Source organism: Amphiura filiformis, chromosome 4 (assembly GCF_039555335.1).
Source record: "Amphiura filiformis chromosome 4, Afil_fr2py, whole genome shotgun sequence".
NCBI lineage: Eukaryota > Metazoa > Echinodermata > Ophiuroidea > Amphilepidida > Amphiuridae > Amphiura > Amphiura filiformis.
Window position 1 is genome coordinate 51,108,170 of NC_092631.1, and position 18,961 is coordinate 51,127,130.

The window sequence follows — 18,961 nt, forward strand, 5'->3', positions numbered from 1 at the left end:
TGGTCTATTTTTAGGGTCCGTTTGTTTACGCTAATCAAACAATTTTTTTCAGATTTTGTTACTTTCATCACTGTCGATTAGCATGATTGAAGAACTTGAAAAATTGAAAGTTAAAAATGACTTCCGTGTTACAGGCGAACGCAATTGCTAAACGCTTAACAGATCATGCGTGCGACATGCGTTTGATGGTAAATATGCGTCAAACGTTCCCATGCCTAGAATAAATAACTACATACTCTATTTATAACTTACATTACATTACAATGGGACAACACTCTTATTCACAGATAGAATGACAACTATTTTAATGTCGCATGCCTTTTGAAGCACTTGTCATTTGCTTCAATTTGCCCTGAACGACATCGATCATTTCAAACTAATTCTATCTATAAGAGTGGCATCTCTTAGCATCAAACTGATCAAAGCATCAAATTTATGTGACTTTGCATGAACATAGTATTTAAGGCCCTTCACACTTGATTATTAGTTTCCTGTTAAAGATTTTGAAAAAGGGACGCGGTGACTTTTAATTATTAATTATCTTTCAGTTTCATTTTCTTTATTTATTTTGAACTATTACAAGCAACTATTGATTCGTTTTGACTAGAGCGGGCATTTTACAACAATATTTGATTTTATAAATAAGTGAAGGTGGAGTTGTACTCCTTGTTTATTCATCATTATTGTTGATATTATTAAAGTCAGAAAATGGCAAGTAGAAGTAGTTGAAAGTTATTTTAAAGCAGAAAATTAGAAATAAAAATAAAATAATTAATTTTTTGAGATTTTCAATTTTGGACGCGGGCGGTAAACAGGAAACTAATAATCAAGTGCGAAGGGCCTTATCACACTGAAATGATTATATTTATTTATAATAATATTGATGGAGTCATTGACCAAAATTACCATACAAGAAATCCCTAGACTAATAATCAATACAGATCCAACTGTGTCTGTCCATGTGTACCATTATGCATCAGTGCCACACAGGAAATCATACATAAATCAATCAATACAGTGGATGTACTAAATTGGTCAACACACTGGCACAGGGCATAAACACACTGTCACTGACATGAAAAAACTTCATATTTTTATCGTATCTGTGTGCTTCAGTATTAATTAAACACAATGTAATGAATTAAAATGATAACATTGAATGTATAAATACTTGTTTTTCTTAACTCCACGCAAAATAAGTGTATTATTTCAGTAAGCTTAAAAGCTTGGTAACAAACTGTGTACAGAAACATACGTTGCTATGCAAAACTTTTCCAACATGGACTCGACATGACATTTCTAATGAACTTATATTGAAAAAACTACTGAACCAATTTTCACATGTATGGTATCATTTTACTCCTAAATAATTACAGAAGTCTAGTGAATATGTATAATTTCATAAATTTACAAAAAAAAAAAAGAAATATACAGTTTATTTGCATGTTACTTACCAGCCAAAACTTCAGCGGTCTGCCATTTTCCTGTACAGGACTCCACGGTCTTCAAAAACATTCGCTGGACTGGAGCAAGGTCTCCTCTAGCCAAACATGTTATGAAACAAGCTCTGTCATTCGTCAATTTCCTAAAACAATTGCATTAGTGAATGTACCCAAATAGCCAATAACAAACTTTCTACCATATGTTTTTATAAGATCAGATCAGTGGGCGGAGTCAGAACTGGTCAGTCAAGTGGGTCCATTCAATTAGTTGAAGTGGTCAGTTCAGCTGGTTGTGCTGTTCTTTTGTGAATGCAAATTGTAGCTCTCAGAAGGAGCCAATTTTAACAAACAGTACCTGTGGCGGCGCTCTAATAATGAGCAGTATGTTAGTTCTGTTAAACTTGTGACTCACCAACAGGATCGCGGTGATAAGAAACAACTTCATTATGACACCAATAATCTTTTTGATTTTCACTTAATTAACCTGAAAGAGTCCGTTCGATTGGAATCATTTTATTGGTCTCAGTCAACTATGCATGGTCTCACGTAATATCACGTGTTTCAGTTCTAGACGTTCCGTTTGAAAGGTTCCCGGGGAAGGTCACATTGAAAATTAGTATAGATTATCCTTATCGTGTAAATATTGTAAATATTGTCATTTTGATACAGGTGAATGATATCCGCTTCAGTTAAAGTTTGACACTATTTTAAAGTGTTGCGATTTGGTAGTTCACAGCATCTTGCGAATGGTAGTCAACTTTGGCAAAAATCGCATTGCTCATTTCATAGCGAGTGTGTAAAATAATTCAAATATCACAAATATACTTTTGTAGGTCCTGTGGTTCTTGAGTTATGTTGTAGGAGGTCTGAAACACCTGCAACACTTACATAAACGTACATAACTCATTATAAAGCAAGGTTTCAAAGTATGTGGTTTGTAGAATGAACTTTTGCAAAACATCAAAGTGTTATTTTTCAATAATATATTGATTTACATATAGGGACCGTTCACAAACACTTGTTAGGGGGCCTGATGCAAAAGGGGGCCCTTAAAAGTTTTGACCCTCCTAAGGGGGGGGGCCTGAAAAAATTTTCCTGGGAAAAGGGGAGGCCGAATTTTTTTGCATCAGCCCCCCCAACAAGTGTTTGTGAACGGTCCTTAATGGAAAAAAAATTGGCTGCTTCGACCAACAATACCTTGTCTACCCTTAAGCATGGAATGTTAATAAAAAGAACGCTTTAGTAAAGAACAAAACTGACAAGATTGTCGAAAGTATCTTATGATAATAATTATATTTAATTAATTGATTCGTAAAATCAAATGATACTGCATTTGTATGAAAACAGATATGCTTAATATTATTAAAACTATAGTGATTATATCTTATCTGATCGTCCAAAGTGTGACGATCATATGATTTTAAAAGTTTATTAAAAAGGACAAGAAACTTTGATACTTTGATCACCAGTCATTCAGGGGCCCACCCACCTTCAGTAGCTGTATATTTTGATTAATAAAATCGTTACAAAAATTCTGATTTACTGGTATTGATGGTATTATAATAGTAATGATCAACATGGGCAGTTACTTTTGGTATTCGACTTTCATCCTAGAAATTAGTCTCTTAATCACCGGTGTTTCGTCAACGGCATTAGATGATTATGTCAATGCAGCGGATTCTAGTTATGACTATACCATATTAGAAGATTATACGCGACGTATTGATGGACAATATACAACGTATGTTGTGAATATGACATCGCAGACATGGCTTGATAGTAAGATAATTATTGGTTGCAATAACAAGTATTGGACTGTGTGGATATTAAAGAGTGTTGTAATGTGTGTACATTTGATTTTGGAGAAAAGAGGAGCAAATATGTTTTGTCACTTTGACTCAATTATCAGTGTACTTCGGTTATAAACCCGCTTTTATAAATACGCACGTGACCACCTCCGCGCTGCCATAACAGCTTGTAGATAATAAGTTTCGAAGTGACCTTCTACATAGCGGGTGCTTTGAATACAAAGGCGGCACAACGCGAGACTACTTTGTTAACGTTTCCGTCGTTGAATATTTTTTCCGTCGTCAAATACTTTCAAAATGTTGTTTTTGAAGTCACTGTTCTCGCTTTGCAACACTGAGGTTCCTGGTTCGAGCGCTGGTCGTTCACAGACGTGCATTTGGTTTTCAGTCCATATCGCTCTCGCAAGTTTTCTACCAGGCGCTCCGGTTTCTTCCCGCATCTAACATGGGGCTTTTGTTCTCTGATGTAGTGATCTGCCGTGTTGTCCATTTTAATGCTAGATAAAGATTAAAGATATAAAGATATAAAGAGGATGACGCAAGTGTCTGAGTAACCGATAAGCATTCAGCACTTTGGCATGTTGGGGGAGAAAATTGAAATTGCAGCCATCGAGTATATTTTCACGTCTTTTCCATTTATCTTTCTAACAGAAACCCTTGTGAGTCGTTCAATTTGGTGGCATTATCTAGCCATAACGATTCCTGATAATATCAAGTATTCTGACGTCGGTTTACTCTACATTACGGGTAGTAATAACGAAGCCGCGTAAGTATTAAACAATTCATGTTCATTTTTGAAACCATTCAACGAATTGTTCTTCGTTTAAATCATGATGCGTTCGCTGCTCACTAATCTGATTATTTTCTTTTCATAGTCCTCCTGATCCACTGGAAAATGCAGAAATTCTCTTAGCGTCAACTGCCGCAGTGGATGTGGGCATGTAAGTGTAGTAATCTTGATTAAAATTATGTCATATATACAACTTAAACGGTATTATCAGTATGCGGGAGATCATTACTAGCAGTGAGAGTGAGAACAAAGAAAGACAACGAAGGCGCTCAGAAGTGAAGCAAGAAGAACTTTAGTGATGGAACACTATAAAAATAATAAAACAAAGAATTCTTAGAATAAAAATTGAATTAAGATGTGCCAAAATGTTGTGGCCATTGACCACTGATGACCACATTTGTATCTGCTTTATTTACAGAGTTACTGGATGTTTGTTTCAAGTACCAAATCAGCCAATTGTCTTCTCTGTAAGATTATAAGACTAAAACCATGTTAACGCTATCTTGCTTAAGGTTTAAAAATATAATACTTAATACTCGAGATGGCGCTATACCATGTATACTTAAAAAAATAAAATTGACAGCCCTAATTTTCTGAAAAGAAACATTTTCCTATACTACTTAATGTGTATTTCTCTTGCAAACTATTTCAAGTTAGAGCGCTAATTCATGTATATGTTAAATTGTGATTTCAAAATGTTATTATGTTTTATCTTACATGATAGGAGGATCCCAAGAACAAATCCCGGAGTGAAGACTCTATTATTGCTTACACATGGAATCATTTCTTAACAACTGAAGGTGGAACCAACCAACCAGAATATCTGGCGCTATTACCTATGGCAAAGTTAAAGGTATTGTGTGGGACAGTGTGTGGGGTCTGTGTTAGTAGGGATGTGGGGACAGATGGGGTGGGGTGTGTTGTTGGAGGGGGAGGGGATGTGTCTCTTTGTCTGTCTTACTCTTAATTTTCAAAGACCACTGATGCAGCTTTTCCTGACCACGGAACTCTAAAAATATATAAAATACCGACACTTCAACAAACATTCCCATCTTTTCTAAATATCGGAAACCTCTGGCTACATAATGTTTTTGCGCAAAAAAATCTTGTAGATTCATTCGCTTGCCAAAAATATCTTCAAACTTATGTTCTGTTAACAGAACGAAATTACAACGCAATGGCCTATTGAACCTTTCGTAATACACATAATCATGCATGGCTCGTAAACGCAAAAACGGAATCAACTGACATTTTAAAAATAAGCGTTATTCGTGGATATCTACTGAAACCTATAGCCTACCATAAAAGAAGGTCCTATAATCACGAATTACTCATTTGACTATCTTTGCATGTCTTTACCTTCACTGTCTTTATTTTCTCGTGTTTTACTGTCAGGCTGGCGTTCGGGCATTGGATACAATGGCAGATTGGGCTCATAAAATCAGACCAGAGATCTCTCTTACCAGGTTCGCGCCTTGTGGGGGCTCCAAAGTAAGATGCAAAAAAAGTCTTATCATAATAATGTATTAAGAAAAATGAAAATTTACTTGAACGTTAAAGCCATATTATAACATTTACTAAGGAGGATCCACCTAGGTTTCATTATCATTGAGGTATAGGACTTTTTATTTTTTCGGAGGAGAGCAGGTAGGGCAACTACTTGATTTTATTTCTACATGTTCATACTACATACTCTGAAAATTTTAGAAAATTCGCACGAGTCCGTTTTTTTAAATCACATTTTGTTCCTAAAATGGGGTTATAGCGCCCTCAACGGGCACTCTCTCCATAGGGCTACATATAAAGACCAGTTATAGACAAATGGCCCTAAAATAAAACGGACTCGTGCGAATTTCCTCAAATTTTGCATATGATGTAGATTTAACATCTGGAATGTAATGCAAGTGAGGTCGTTGCTGCTCTTCTAAATTCATTTTTAAAATGTCCGCCCCAGACCAAGGTGAGGACGCCATCAATATTTTTCAAAATTCTGTTTTTTACACGATTGTTATCTACTTTAGTAAACTAACATACCCTGCAAAAATCAAGACTTGAGGTGCTGTATTTTTGCCAAAATCCGAGATTGTGAATAAACCGTCTTAATAAGACGGTTTATTATTACGTTGGAAATATTAGTCGAACGCTTATACGATGTGCATAACACAGTTCGTACATAGCGTGCGGGTAGTCGTGACATATCAAGAGAACCGACACGACTCACGTTCGAATGAGTGGCTCGCATTGGCCACATATGCGCTGGTATTAAATAGCGATTTTCTTTGTATTGTCTCGTCTGTTTGGGTCCAAATTAAAAGAGGACATATCTGACAGTGAAAACTAATATTTTATACCAAAAAATACAATTCTATTTCTTATGGAAATGTTATAATATGGCTTTAAAGTTATAGAGTATCTTTGTTTGTTTTTTTATCATTATTTTTATCAATGATTGATATCCCCATTTCTTTGATTGCTAGCGTGGTTGGACAGCTTGGTTGATGGGAGCGGTAGACAAACGTGTATTTGCAATGGCACCTATTGTACTTGATGTACTTAACGCTCTCGAGGTAAGGAAAAGTAACGACCACACTCTACTGCCACAATGTCTCAAATGTGACGTGGCATATCAAAAAAGACACTTTTGGGCAGGTTATCAATTTTGAGTGTTTTACATATCCACAACGCCATTTTCCTCAATGAAATCGGACATTCATAAACCAAGATATTGAGTTCGTAATTTATGGTATTATAAAATTGGAAACTGAGATTTAAAAATATTATTGGCAATGTTGAGAGTAGGAATGACCTTGAAAAATGTCTGAAAAAATATAAGTTGCCAGTTATATTCCTGTCTGATCAGATAATATTTTAAACATTATTAACATCACAAATTCACAACAAACCAAATTGTGAAAAAAATCACCCCGGACAGATTTTTTTGCTATTTCTCCATTTACGATCCTGCCCAAAAGTACCTCCTTTCGATATACCACGTCACAAATGTATTGCCATTGATCTCCTAAATGACCATTGCAAGTCAGAGTAACAGAACAAGAGCATAAGAGAGCTATTGATTAAGATTAAAGAGGAGAATCTGCTTTGGCAAAGAAGGTCATCAACCTGTTTGGAAATAATCAAATGCATCACCAATTTCCCCACTAAGACTACGTAAAGCATTGGATATCAGAGGCAATGAAACTTCCACCATAAACCGGGCGCAAACAGGATGGATGGTAAGAGTGTCCGCCGCTTGAGGAATAATCTCTTGGGTGGCTCTGAAAAGAGCTGTTTTGAAGAGGAGGCCAACTTTTAAGGAAAGTTGCGCAATTTTCAATTCTCTGTACGTGTATTTTATGATACACTTGACTATTATTTTTATCATAATATCGTAGGGTGACTCACGGTTATATAATTGTTTTCCAGAATCTTCGTCACCATTACCGTAGTCTAGGAGGCTGGACGTGGGCTTTTAATCCTTATTACGAAGAAGATATTACTTCTCAACTCGATAATCCTGATGCTCAATTAATCGTAGATATAATTGACCCCCTAGGTAAGTAACTGAAACAAAACGTATTAATTTTATTTAGAGTTAATCCAAGAAAAATTGTGTCATAAATTCCGACTAATCAGCAACTTTATTTTCGCGCTAGTTCGAACATGTTGGTGAAATTAAAAACTAAGATCTCGGACGTATTGATAACGATATAAAACATCGATGAAAAGTGAAATTACAATAAGACCGCAATACTCGTAAGGTTGAGATAATACGCGCCTCCGAGTCTACCAGTCTGGTCCACGACGATGATACATTAAATTTAGATGGCGCCAGACAAAGCGATCGACGACATAGCGTTGATTTGTGGAAACGTTGATTCGTTGAAGACAAATGACAAACCATCAATACGGTAAAGCATTGTCTGAAATTTTTGGGATAAACTTTTATCGTATATATCTATTGAAAAATATCACAAACAGAGGATGCTTGGATCACGAAATACTCCTTGATTATAAAACATGTTATTTTGTTTTGATTTGCAGCATACAAGGATCGTTTAACCATGCCTAAATACATAATCACAGCATCAAATGACGAATTTTTTCTTGTTGATGATTCCCACTACTATTTTGACCAAATGATCGGACCCACTTATATGAGGTAGGTCTCTGAAAGACAAAACAATCAATACTATGACCATACTTTTTACCACAGACATATTAAATATTTTTAAAATCTAAATAACGTTTAAGTACTTGCTTTTAGAGATGACTTCAAAACCCAACAGCCGGTGTCCTAATAGAACCGGTAATATAACCGCGTTCTATTGTTCTTTCCTTTCAGAATTGTTGCCAACGCAGAGCACGCCTTGATAGGACATCGCGAGGACATATGGAACGGCATTGCTTCTTTTGTTGTTTCAGTATTAGAGGTGACTACAAAATATCGATCTTACCCTTAAAGATTGTTTCTTACTGATGACGTTTCTTTTTCACAAGATCATTCCAGATCACGAAGAATTTGTTGTTAGCCTAGTCCCATGTTTAACTTAATTTGCCCCGTGTACATGCAATACGCGGATTTAGGGTTTCTCTACCGGAGTCAATTTGTGCCGAAATTCCTTCCCACAATGCAATATGTGTATTGCACAACAAAGGAGATGGATTAACCTCCGAACTGTATCTATTGTTATGCAAAACGCTTATTGTATTGTGAGAAGGAATTTCGGCACAAATTGACTTCCGATAGAGAAACCTAGAGAATTTGTGACCCTCAGGGTCGACATCGCCGTACTAGCCACCATTGAATTTTCACGCAAGTTTGAAAATAATAGTGTTGAAAACAGCTCAACGAAGAATTTTCTTGCCAATAAACCAGCAGGATTTGTAATATATATTGCGTTGCTATTTTGAATAACCGTGAATTTAGTGTTACCCGGTTGGTTGTATTCGTATTATTGAGTTCCCATGATGCACTGTGTATTTTGGCCTCTACCAAGCAACCGCTAGCAACGTATTGTGGAACGAACTAACGTGAATTATGTTCTCACTCCTGCTCATTTAAATGATTTAGCGTTTCATTAGTAAACATTACACAAGAAACATATCCGAATATTCGTTTTCTTCATAAAAGCGATATAATTTTGTCGAATAATTATATTAAAATGCATGCATTCAAATCAATAATTATTAACAATAATTGTTAGTTAATTGTCATTTTTGTTATTTTTCCAGAACCATACAATGCCGACATTGAGCTGGGAACGATATGAGGTAAGCCTTTACTGTTTTTATATACAATTCGTGGCTATATGTATAACTTGTTTTACTTATGTATTGTTTTACTGTAGTCCCCTTTCTCAGAATGGCAACGAAGTAATATATTTCATATTTTCCACAGAATGCTACTCACGCAGTCATTATTCTTAAGACGGACACCACTCCAACGAGTATTAATGTATGGCATTCCAATAGCTTGGGTGATGGCAGGTAGGTATTCAATTCTAATGTTAGGAGTATAATTTATTATTCATGTTAAATTGGACCAAAGTCGGCAATGATGCAAACATAAGGAAATTGGGATAAAGAAAGTTTAACTTTGCTACCAAGCATGCATGGACGTTAATTTAATTTCATGTCTTCATTTGGTCAAAGTGGGTCAGATCATGGCACTTATAGTCACTATAAATTAAGGTGTAAGGCAGCCTTTTCACGGGCGTATATTTGTACGCCAGCGATTTAATTAAACACTAACGATTTGAAGCTGCGCCAAATGAAATGCGAACTGACATCATTGCCACGTCAGTTATAGCGCTGCGGGGCCCTTCTAAATTGGACCTACATCTTATGCAAGTCTTTACTATGGAAGTTTCCGCACTTGTCGCTGTCACTTCCTCAAGCTTGATTGAAATAAAGCACAAACGTTTTACAGGATGTTTGAAAATAATTACTCAAGAAAAAGTCTACCATTTATTCTATTAAGGGCTCGGATAGCGACGTTTTCAATCATTTTTTGTGGGTCCTGAGTGCACATCAGGCATATCGAATTGCATTTTGAATACGAGGAGTGTCCTTCTGATATCAAATAATGTTTTGAAATTCGCAATATAAGGCACAAAGGGCTACACAGAATTCCTCGCAGTACCCCAAAGATTGTTTCAGGAATGAAAAGACTACCATAAAAACTGTAACGACTTATTTCCTGCAGGAGAGATTGGCGTTTATTAGCGGCTTCCGAACCAGGATCTTCTTCACCCGTTCCTCATCTAGCTTTCTACCGATCCTTTCCTGTGCGCAACCCTGTAAGTAACACAAATGAAATAATAATATTACTACTAATATTCTTACATAACATGCTCAAGTAGGGCTATTGATGCTACGATTTATTCCGTATTGTGTTGATGAGCATTACGCATGCGCGTCAATGTATTATGTCATAGCCTGAGGAAACCTTAGGGGCATTTCGTGATCCACAGCATCATTCCCCCCAACCCCCACTTTTCTCAAAAAAAGTTGAGATTTTTATATCACTGGAAACCTCTAGCTAAATAATGTTTATGTACAAAAAAATTCTTGCAGATTAATTCGTTTAGCAAAGATATCGTGAAATTTGAATTTCGTTCTGGTATACCACATTGTCTATAATCATGCATAACTCGCAAACGCAAAATCGGAATCAACTGAAATTTTGGGAATACGCTTTTTTCGTGGATATCTACTGAAAAATGTCATAAAAAGAGGATGCTAGGATCATGAAATACTCCTTTAACCTCATTGTAGAGAGATTGGTAATAGCTAAAATTCATTGTCTTGTATTACCTAGTTGAGGGCAATATGTTGCGTCAATACAGATACGCTCACGGAATCTGCATAAAAATCAAAATAGTTAATGTTTAGACTGACGTTTTGTGAGTTTGATCTATGTCATGTTCCGGCTCCAAGAAACACACACAACGCTGGTTATATTCAGTTGATTACGACTATATAGATAATCAATCAGTTAAACGTCAGCGTCAGTAATGTGAGCATACTTAAGGGTAGACGCGGTATTGTTGGTCGAAACAGCCAAAATATCGATTTTCATTAGTTAATATATTATTGAAATATAACACTTTGATGTTTTGCAAAAGTTCATACTACAAATCCTATACTTTGAAAACTTGCTTGATTTATTGTTGTGAATGAGTTATGTACGTTTTACAAAAATAATGTTGTTTCAGACCTCTTTACAACATAACTCAAGAACCACAGGACCTACAAAAGTATATCTGTGATATTTGAATTCTTCTACACACTCGCTATGAAAAGATCGATGCAGTTTTTGCCAAAGCTCATTACCATTCGCAAGATGCTGTGAACTACCAAATCGCAACAGTTTAAAATAGTTGCTGACCTAATACAAACTACGTCTGTTCAAAACTAAACTCTGTTTCTTAACCTTTGACAGGTCGCTGGAGAATATTGGGCTGAATTCAGGCGACCCTATGAATTATGGGAAGTTTTCTATATCGAGGTAAAGCTCTTAAATCTAAGACAGGATTACAATGACAACATTAGGCAGCCGTACAGGTCCATGAACGTGTTCACAAATTCTTCTTGAAAGCTTTGGTTTTTCTTTTACTAAGTCTATCCCCACCCTGAAATGAACAGCAATATTTGATACAATCCAGATGGAGCTAAATAGGGAATCAATTACACCAGGTGACAATGTTCCGTCCAGCTTTCCAGGAAGTGACCTTCGCCTGAGGCAACTGGCTCTCAGATCTTGACACTTGGTAACATTTGCCATGTAGGAAGCGTGATTTAACCATAGCTTGGTTAAATGATATGTCACATCCTTTTTCGGCTAAAACCTTCGTAAACTCATAGAATTGTTTTGTTCAAGGAGTCTACATGTATAGCCTAATTTTGTTAGAGATGGTAACAAGTCATTTTATGCGGTCAAGTCCAAGTCCTTTTGCCCATGTCACAAGTAAGTCAAGTCATTTTGAAAAAGTTGCAAGTCAAGTCACAAGTCATCAAGTCACATGTCAAATCAAAGGGTCAAGTCACAAGTCACTTGTCTATTCAGCAATATTATATTGTATATTTATTGTTAGTCTATTAAAGTTCGCTGCTCTTTCAATTAAGTATACTTAATGATTTAACTAAAGCGTTCTTAATTGTGTCTTGCGATAAGCACGTAAGTGCATCGCTGAAAATATAATCATTATTCATCGTCATTAATATTGTCATTAAATTTTATCAAAAAATATTTATAAAAAAAACATTTATCCGCAAAAGTTGCACAAGATGGTATATCATGACTAAAATTGATGTCTTTTACACAAAAATCAGGCAGTTTCTTAATATTCTATTTGTACTTGGTATTCCACAGGCATCGTTTTCAGGACCCGATGGTCGTGAGCTAAAGTTTACAACAGAAGCCAACATTACACCTGATGGAAGTTATGCAGCGCCAAATTGCTATGGTGCCGAGTGCATAGGTGACCTGATTTAGAGGATCAGAAGAATTTGACAACGTTCATAATGTGAACACATCCAATATCGAGTGATAGTTGCCGTATATTAATCGTCTAAGATGGTGTTAAAAGTGAAATGAAAGTGACTATATTCAATACATAATTAAAAGATGTTCTTAATCTTGTATCTTATAGGCTGTTACTTTTATGCACATTATTAGAGTAACTTTCTATGAGTTAAATAAACAAATATTTCTTTGTGATGAAAATCATTATATTATGGATCCGAACTTTTAGCTACTTTTACTTTTATCAACTGATTTGATTTCTTATTTTTTGCATTACCTTGGGGTTTTTTTTTTTAAAACTACGACATCCCAAAAAGCTGTAGATAATAAACAACTTTATGGAGTATCCATATCTACCATATCTGTATACAATTAAGTTCTGTGACCAATGTCTAGAATGGTGTAACCCCAGATGAAATAAGGCACAAGTTTAACTCAAAGGTTTTGCGGCATATCCGTTAGGAGTATCTCCATTTATTTGTATTCCAGAATTGGATTTAACTTCAGCTTGCCCAGTAAACTACGGACCCAAAAAGGTACCGTACTAATGCTTCAAATGTGGCCTAACTTCTCAAGAAAAGTTTACAAATATTTATTGAGTCAATCCTGTAATATAAATTCCTTAGAAAAGTGGATATACCTTAATCCTACTTTCCTGAAGCCGGGAACATTCAGGAAAGTAATCTGAATATTTTACATAATTTCGTTCAACTTCTCTTGCACTATTTCTCCGATTTATTAGCAACAAATTATTACTATTTGTAAACACTTAATGCATTTACCTATGGTGATCAAATTACTTTCATATAATTGGATTTTAGATTAAATTTGTGGCCATGTCCCTTTTTTACCGCCATCGTTTTTGACATAGATAGTCTCCAACTTGCCCCACAAATACACAGTCCTCTTCCCGAGCCCGTTCCCATCTACACAGTGTGCCCGATCACCCGTAAGATACGGGGCTCTCCCGGGAATTCCCTGAGCCCTTTCCCACACACAAGTGTGGCCCAACTTCTCTTCTCACAGAGAGCCCCTAAATCCATCTCCAAGAGAAGAGAAGTTAATATGAACTTATTGAATCCACTCCCTTGTACAGCTAAAGCCATCTCGTCCTGGTAATTTGCCCATGCCCAGAAGTTATCATTAAAAACGCATATTGCAATCCACTTTTGCTCTATATTCCTCTTTACCCCGTAGGATATAGGGGCCTTCCCAATAAACTACCCACGAAGGTATTGAATACTGGGATATGACCTAAAATTTTGGGTGTGGTGGGTGGGGAAAATTTTCTTCATCAAATTGAAGAACCAAACTAGTCCTCCCGTGACAAACTGGGCGGCGCTGGAATGTTATTGATGCCTTCTCATTGGCTACCAAAAACAATAGACCCTACCCTTACTGGTCCTTAAAGCTGTAACTAAGCACTGGTCTGGGCAAAGCTGTTTCACAGGAGGTAAATCTGTTTATTGTATAGATACAATAAACTTTATTATATTTAAGGGCTCAGTGACCCACTATTTCACATTTTTGTGGGCGGCTCTGAGGGCACTTCAGAAAAACCAAATTGCATTATGAATACGAGCATGTCCTGATGATATCAAATAATTTGAATTGTTTTAAATACGCTATATAATACAAATTTTATGGCGAATGATTACAAATTAACATTTTTGACATTTAACATTCCTCGAAGTAAACTTTATAAATCTAATATCTAAATCTGATATGTACTTAAAGTGTATGTAGCTGGGATGAAAAACTGGAAGTTTTAGGTATTTTAATCTTCACCACTAGCTTTCTGCTTAGTCTTCATATTTACGTATCTTGTTAGGTGTAAGAATATGGCTTTTATCGTTATAGAAGTAAAGTAATGCAACTGGATCTTGAAGTCGTGACTGAAAATCAGTTGTGTCCTACGGAACAATCATACAGCACTATTAAAGTTGGTGTTCTTTTCCACATGGAAACTCATGATTGTTAACGACAGTGTTTTCCGAAGTATGATCAATACACCTCTTTAAAAATCAATGTCTCAGCATATAAGTGTATGCGCTTCTTGGCAACATACCTTCTGCCCTCAACGTCAGCTATAATTTCCCTACGACGTCCGCAAAGAGGTAATAAAAGTAGCAGCATTCTGTCGATAGGCATCATTTCTTGAAATTACAAGAACGCATCATGTCTGGACGTGGTAAAGGAGGCAAAGGACTCGGAAAGGGAGGCGCCAAGCGTCACCGTAAGGTGTTGCGTGATAACATCCAGGGTATTACCAAGCCCGCCATCCGCCGTTTGGCTCGCCGTGGTGGTGTCAAACGCATCTCTGGTCTCATCTACGAAGAGACCCGTGGTGTCTTGAAGGTGTTCCTCGAGAACGTCATCCGTGATGCCGTTACATACTGCGAGCACGCCAAGAGAAAGACCGTCACTGCTATGGACGTAGTCTACGCTCTGAAACGCCAGGGACGTACTCTGTACGGCTTCGGCGGTTAGATTGTTTGTTTTGAACGAACAACTAAACAAAAACCGGCTCTTTTAAGAGCCACCCTATCTTCTAAAAAGAGAATCGACTGTAATGTCATGGTATTTGCCTTTGCTTACGAGTAATGCATCATACAGCCTATATTTAAACTATATAAACTAAATAAATTCTTCATCAGGTGACCGTTAAGGCTTCATTCGCATTAATTTTAATAGTAGAATATCATTTTAACACACACGTTCGTTTGAGAAACATCCGCCTCATATTGTGTTGTTATTCAAATGACTCAACGTATCAGACTCAATTAACAATCTTGTATCTGTATTATAAGTGATATATATTTCTTCTCAACATATTTGTGCTCATTGAGTATTATAATACTTAGACAAAACTAAATAAGGAACCATGTATAAATAAAATAAACGTGTTTTGCCACTGCAATTAATCTTTTGATCAATAATGGGGAACAGGTCAATACCAATGGTCGCTCAATACAATCGGTCTTTTTTTTGTCTAAGTTTCACCAAAATATAATGATTAAAAAATAACGTTATTCAATTATACGTGTGTTATTTTCATTCTACCTCTAACCAATAAAGAGCAATGTAATATATAAATTTACCTCTTAATAATTGTGGTTACCATTAAGGCAATTGAGCCATATTTTCAACCATTTAACTAAATAGAACAGTGCATTTCTTAATATCAAACAGTGACCTAATAGGAATGAGTCAATGAAGCTAATAATAGCCGTGTCGTGGGTCTTGCAAGACTTGAGTTAAAATTAATGATATAAAGGAAAGTTTATTGCGTTTCCCCCCTCCGGAGAAAATTTGTGCACATCCCCTTATATCACGCCTTCGGATCTCCTTTATAGTGCAAACAGCGCTAGATCATGTTTCTCTCCGGCCTGACTTTAGAAAGATGTCTACTTATAGTCTCAAAAGACCGCCATTTCATTAGAGTGCAAAATGTGGCGCTAATGTAATCAATAATGAACCAACATTATGTTCAATAAAGCCTTTTATAAATGCTGATATTGATTGCAAAAAACCACAATAACCGTCCTACATGTATAGGAACCTGATCGACATGAATATTTTAGCTCATTTTGATATTACTCTTGGGCAGTGTTTCTTTATTCGCAAAGTTAAGATCTTTTATCCCAACTTTGAATAAATTATATTTAACAGATGCAAATATATGGAGACATGAAAGAATGAGAACTTTAAAAGAACCCATGGTACAATCAATGATAGTGCTTTTTACCTTAGGCTGGCGGTAGCTCTTAGATCAATATTATACCAATGTGTTCAATAACATTGAAACAGGTTTGTTTCTGATTGGTCATTTTACACTGACGAATGTTGATCAATTGCATCCTTCGTAAATGTATTTAAGGGCATGGTCCATCGTATGGTCATTCATTTTGTATCAGCAGTGAACAAAATAACAATTCATCATGTCTGGACGTGGTAAAGGAGGAAAGTCAAAGGCCAAGGCAAAGAGCCGTTCAGCACGCGCTGGACTTCAATTCCCAGTCGGTCGTGTGCACCGCTTCTTGAGGAAGGGCAACTATGCCAACCGTGTTGGTGCTGGTGCCCCAGTCTACCTTGCAGCCGTCATGGAATACTTGGCCGCTGAGATTCTTGAGTTGGCTGGCAATGCTGCCCGTGACAACAAGAAAACCAGAATTAACCCACGCCACTTGCAGTTGGCTGTCCGCAACGACGAAGAGTTGAACAAGCTTCTCGGAGGTGTGACCATCGCCCAAGGTGGTGTGCTGCCAAACATCCAGGCTGTACTTCTGCCAAAGAAGAAATAAGCTGATTTGCAGTTTGCCATACCCCAACGGCTCTTTTGAGAGCCACCCAATATTCCAAAAAGAGATGTGATTATGTCATTTGTATCATCGGGTCTGTAAAGTAGGGTTAAATTAACATGTAAGGTAAATATAATACAAATGTTAAAATATCTCTATTACAGCCTTAAAAAGAAAATGCCAATCCCAATGGGTAATGATAAACTGAAAACATTATTTCTTTTCCTTTACAAACGTAAACATGGCCTGGGTTTGTATAATAAAGGAATAATTAACGTTCAAAATTGTAATGGAACTACAGCCACATTATATACCAGCGCCAAAACTGCTGTAAATCAATTATGATATGGGGACTATATTCAAGACCAATGTTTGATCAATAAATGGGACGGTTGTCAATATGAAACAAACCTTCTCCCTAAAGCATCAGTGTGATGTATGTGAATTCAACTTTCAATTTCATTTCAACTTTGCAATGTATAGGTATAGCAGATGTGTAAGCTGATAGTACAGGTAAAAATAGAATAAAACCCACTTTTATAAAAACAATTATAACAGTTTAGCGGTCACAAAGCATGAGCGTATGAAGATCGGCGTTCAAATTTATTCTGACCAAACCAATATAAAATCAATAAAGAAACCAATCGGTTCAATTCAACCACCCATATAATTTTCCAAAAGGATTTGTCAGCAAAAATTATGCGAGGTAATGAAACAAAACACCTATATCATCATTACTTTTCAAAATTATCAACGAAACACCACACAAAGCGCACGACGCCAACGTTTTTGTATCTGAACCTAATTTGGTTATGATACTATCATGACTATTGAACCAAGACAATTGGGCGCTCCTGTAGTTAGCCCACACCATTGACAGGGACATGGAGCTTATTTTATTCTATTTATCTCAAAGACTCGTGTTTAATCCTACTACATGTATTAGACGACTACACCCCGGGGGCACTCAACTTTGAAGTGACGATATGTGCCTGTCAATAGGCCCCCCTCTTTTGAAGACGACTATACCCGATGACCCCCTTTTTTTAAAAGCTTTTTTTTTTTTGTTGCGGCTACCCAATGCCCCCTTTTTGGTTGCGGCTACCCAATGACCCCCTTTTTCTAGAATAGCATCATCAAAATGCAACAAAAAAATGCCGAAACTGTCAAATTTTGCTCCATTTTTTCAAAATTATGCCGAAATTTTCAAAATTTTGCTCCATTTTTTCAAAATTTTCTACCCGATGACCCTTTTTTTAAATCTTATACTCGATGACCCCCTTTTTTCAAAATATTGTACCCAATGACAACCTGTTTTATTTTGTTTGTACCTAATGACCCCCTTTTTTAAAATAACGCTTTGTACCCGATAGGCCCCTACTTCACGACTCCGGTAGGCACATACCCGTCACTTCCAAAGTTGAGTGCCCCCCCCTGGGGACTACACATTTCTCAAAACATTCTGTAATAAGCCTTTCAATTATCGAGTAAATGTTTATGTTATAAATTCTTAACATAGACCTACACTGTTAAGTGTCATATGACTGAAAACCATCGAATAGTATAGAATAATTGATTTATATACAAATGTGCGCCTAAGTCATCGAATAAGTCAGTACGATTATGTTCACAGCAAATCTCCCATACTCAAATTTTATATGATAACATTATCAGCCAGGAAGTTTTGAAAATATGAACTAGAATAATAAGTAACTTACAATAAAAGATTCAATTATTGGATAATAGAGTCTGGACTGAATTGCGAATACTTCAATTTGTTAAACGCGCCTATGTAACAAATTTATTATTTATGTATATAAAATCATATGGCTTTAATAGAAAACGATGCATATCGATTGTAATTAGGCGTATCGACTGGAAGATTATCTAACAGAAAATCGCGCCAAAATTGAGAATACTCTTCTGTAAAAAGACAAGTTTTGTTAACATCATTTTATGAAAGATCTTCGCTTTCGAGCAGTATATATTTATTAGTGTTTATCGGTTAAACGTTTAAAAACGTTTTCATGGCCTTTATATAACCCGACATTTAAATGATGTCAAAACATTTTAACCAAAACACAAACATGTTT

General features: G+C 36.2%; 3 protein-coding genes and 1 long non-coding RNA gene across 4 annotated transcripts; all 4 read left to right on the top strand.

The window, feature by feature from the left end:
• Positions 1-3,019: 3,019 nt before the first annotated feature.
• Positions 3,020-8,500, top strand: LOC140149564 (autocrine proliferation repressor protein A-like). The gene is made up of 9 exons (XM_072171643.1): positions 3,020-3,221; positions 3,902-4,016; positions 4,459-4,507; positions 4,765-4,893; positions 5,436-5,531; positions 6,518-6,607; positions 7,464-7,593; positions 8,082-8,199; positions 8,383-8,500. The coding sequence occupies exons 1-9, from the start codon at positions 3,020-3,022 to the stop codon at positions 8,498-8,500; spliced, it is 1,047 nt and encodes a 348-aa protein (XP_072027744.1).
• Positions 8,501-10,241: 1,741 nt separating this feature from the next.
• On the top strand, positions 10,242-12,620 carry LOC140149851 (uncharacterized). Its single transcript, XR_011858753.1, has 3 exons — positions 10,242-10,339; positions 11,485-11,550; positions 12,415-12,620. It is a non-coding gene; the product is annotated as an uncharacterized lncRNA (long non-coding RNA).
• Positions 12,621-14,745: 2,125 nt separating this feature from the next.
• On the top strand, positions 14,746-15,057 carry LOC140149852 (histone H4). The gene has a single exon (XM_072171881.1). The coding sequence runs from the start codon at positions 14,746-14,748 to the stop codon at positions 15,055-15,057; it is 312 nt and encodes a 103-aa protein (XP_072027982.1).
• Positions 15,058-16,508: 1,451 nt separating this feature from the next.
• LOC140149853 (late histone H2A.2.2-like) lies at positions 16,509-16,871 on the top strand. The gene has a single exon (XM_072171882.1). The coding sequence runs from the start codon at positions 16,509-16,511 to the stop codon at positions 16,869-16,871; it is 363 nt and encodes a 120-aa protein (XP_072027983.1).
• The last annotated feature ends 2,090 nt before the right edge of the window (positions 16,872-18,961 follow it).

What these genes read in the sequence shown, in the direction of transcription:
- LOC140149564 (XM_072171643.1), top strand. Translation starts at nt 3,020, where the DNA reads ATGGGCAGTTACTTTTGGTATTCGACTTTCATCCTAGAAATTAGTCTC. An exon ending in ATCAGCCAATTGTCTTCTCT is followed by an intron (nt 4,508 to 4,764) that starts GTAAGATTATAA and finishes CTTACATGATAG; the next exon opens with GAGGATCCCAAGAACAAATC. An exon ending in TACCTATGGCAAAGTTAAAG is followed by an intron (nt 4,894 to 5,435) that starts GTATTGTGTGGG and finishes TTTTACTGTCAG; the next exon opens with GCTGGCGTTCGGGCATTGGA.
- LOC140149852 (XM_072171881.1), top strand. Translation starts at nt 14,746, where the DNA reads ATGTCTGGACGTGGTAAAGGAGGCAAAGGACTCGGAAAGGGAGGCGCC.
- LOC140149853 (XM_072171882.1), top strand. Translation starts at nt 16,509, where the DNA reads ATGTCTGGACGTGGTAAAGGAGGAAAGTCAAAGGCCAAGGCAAAGAGC.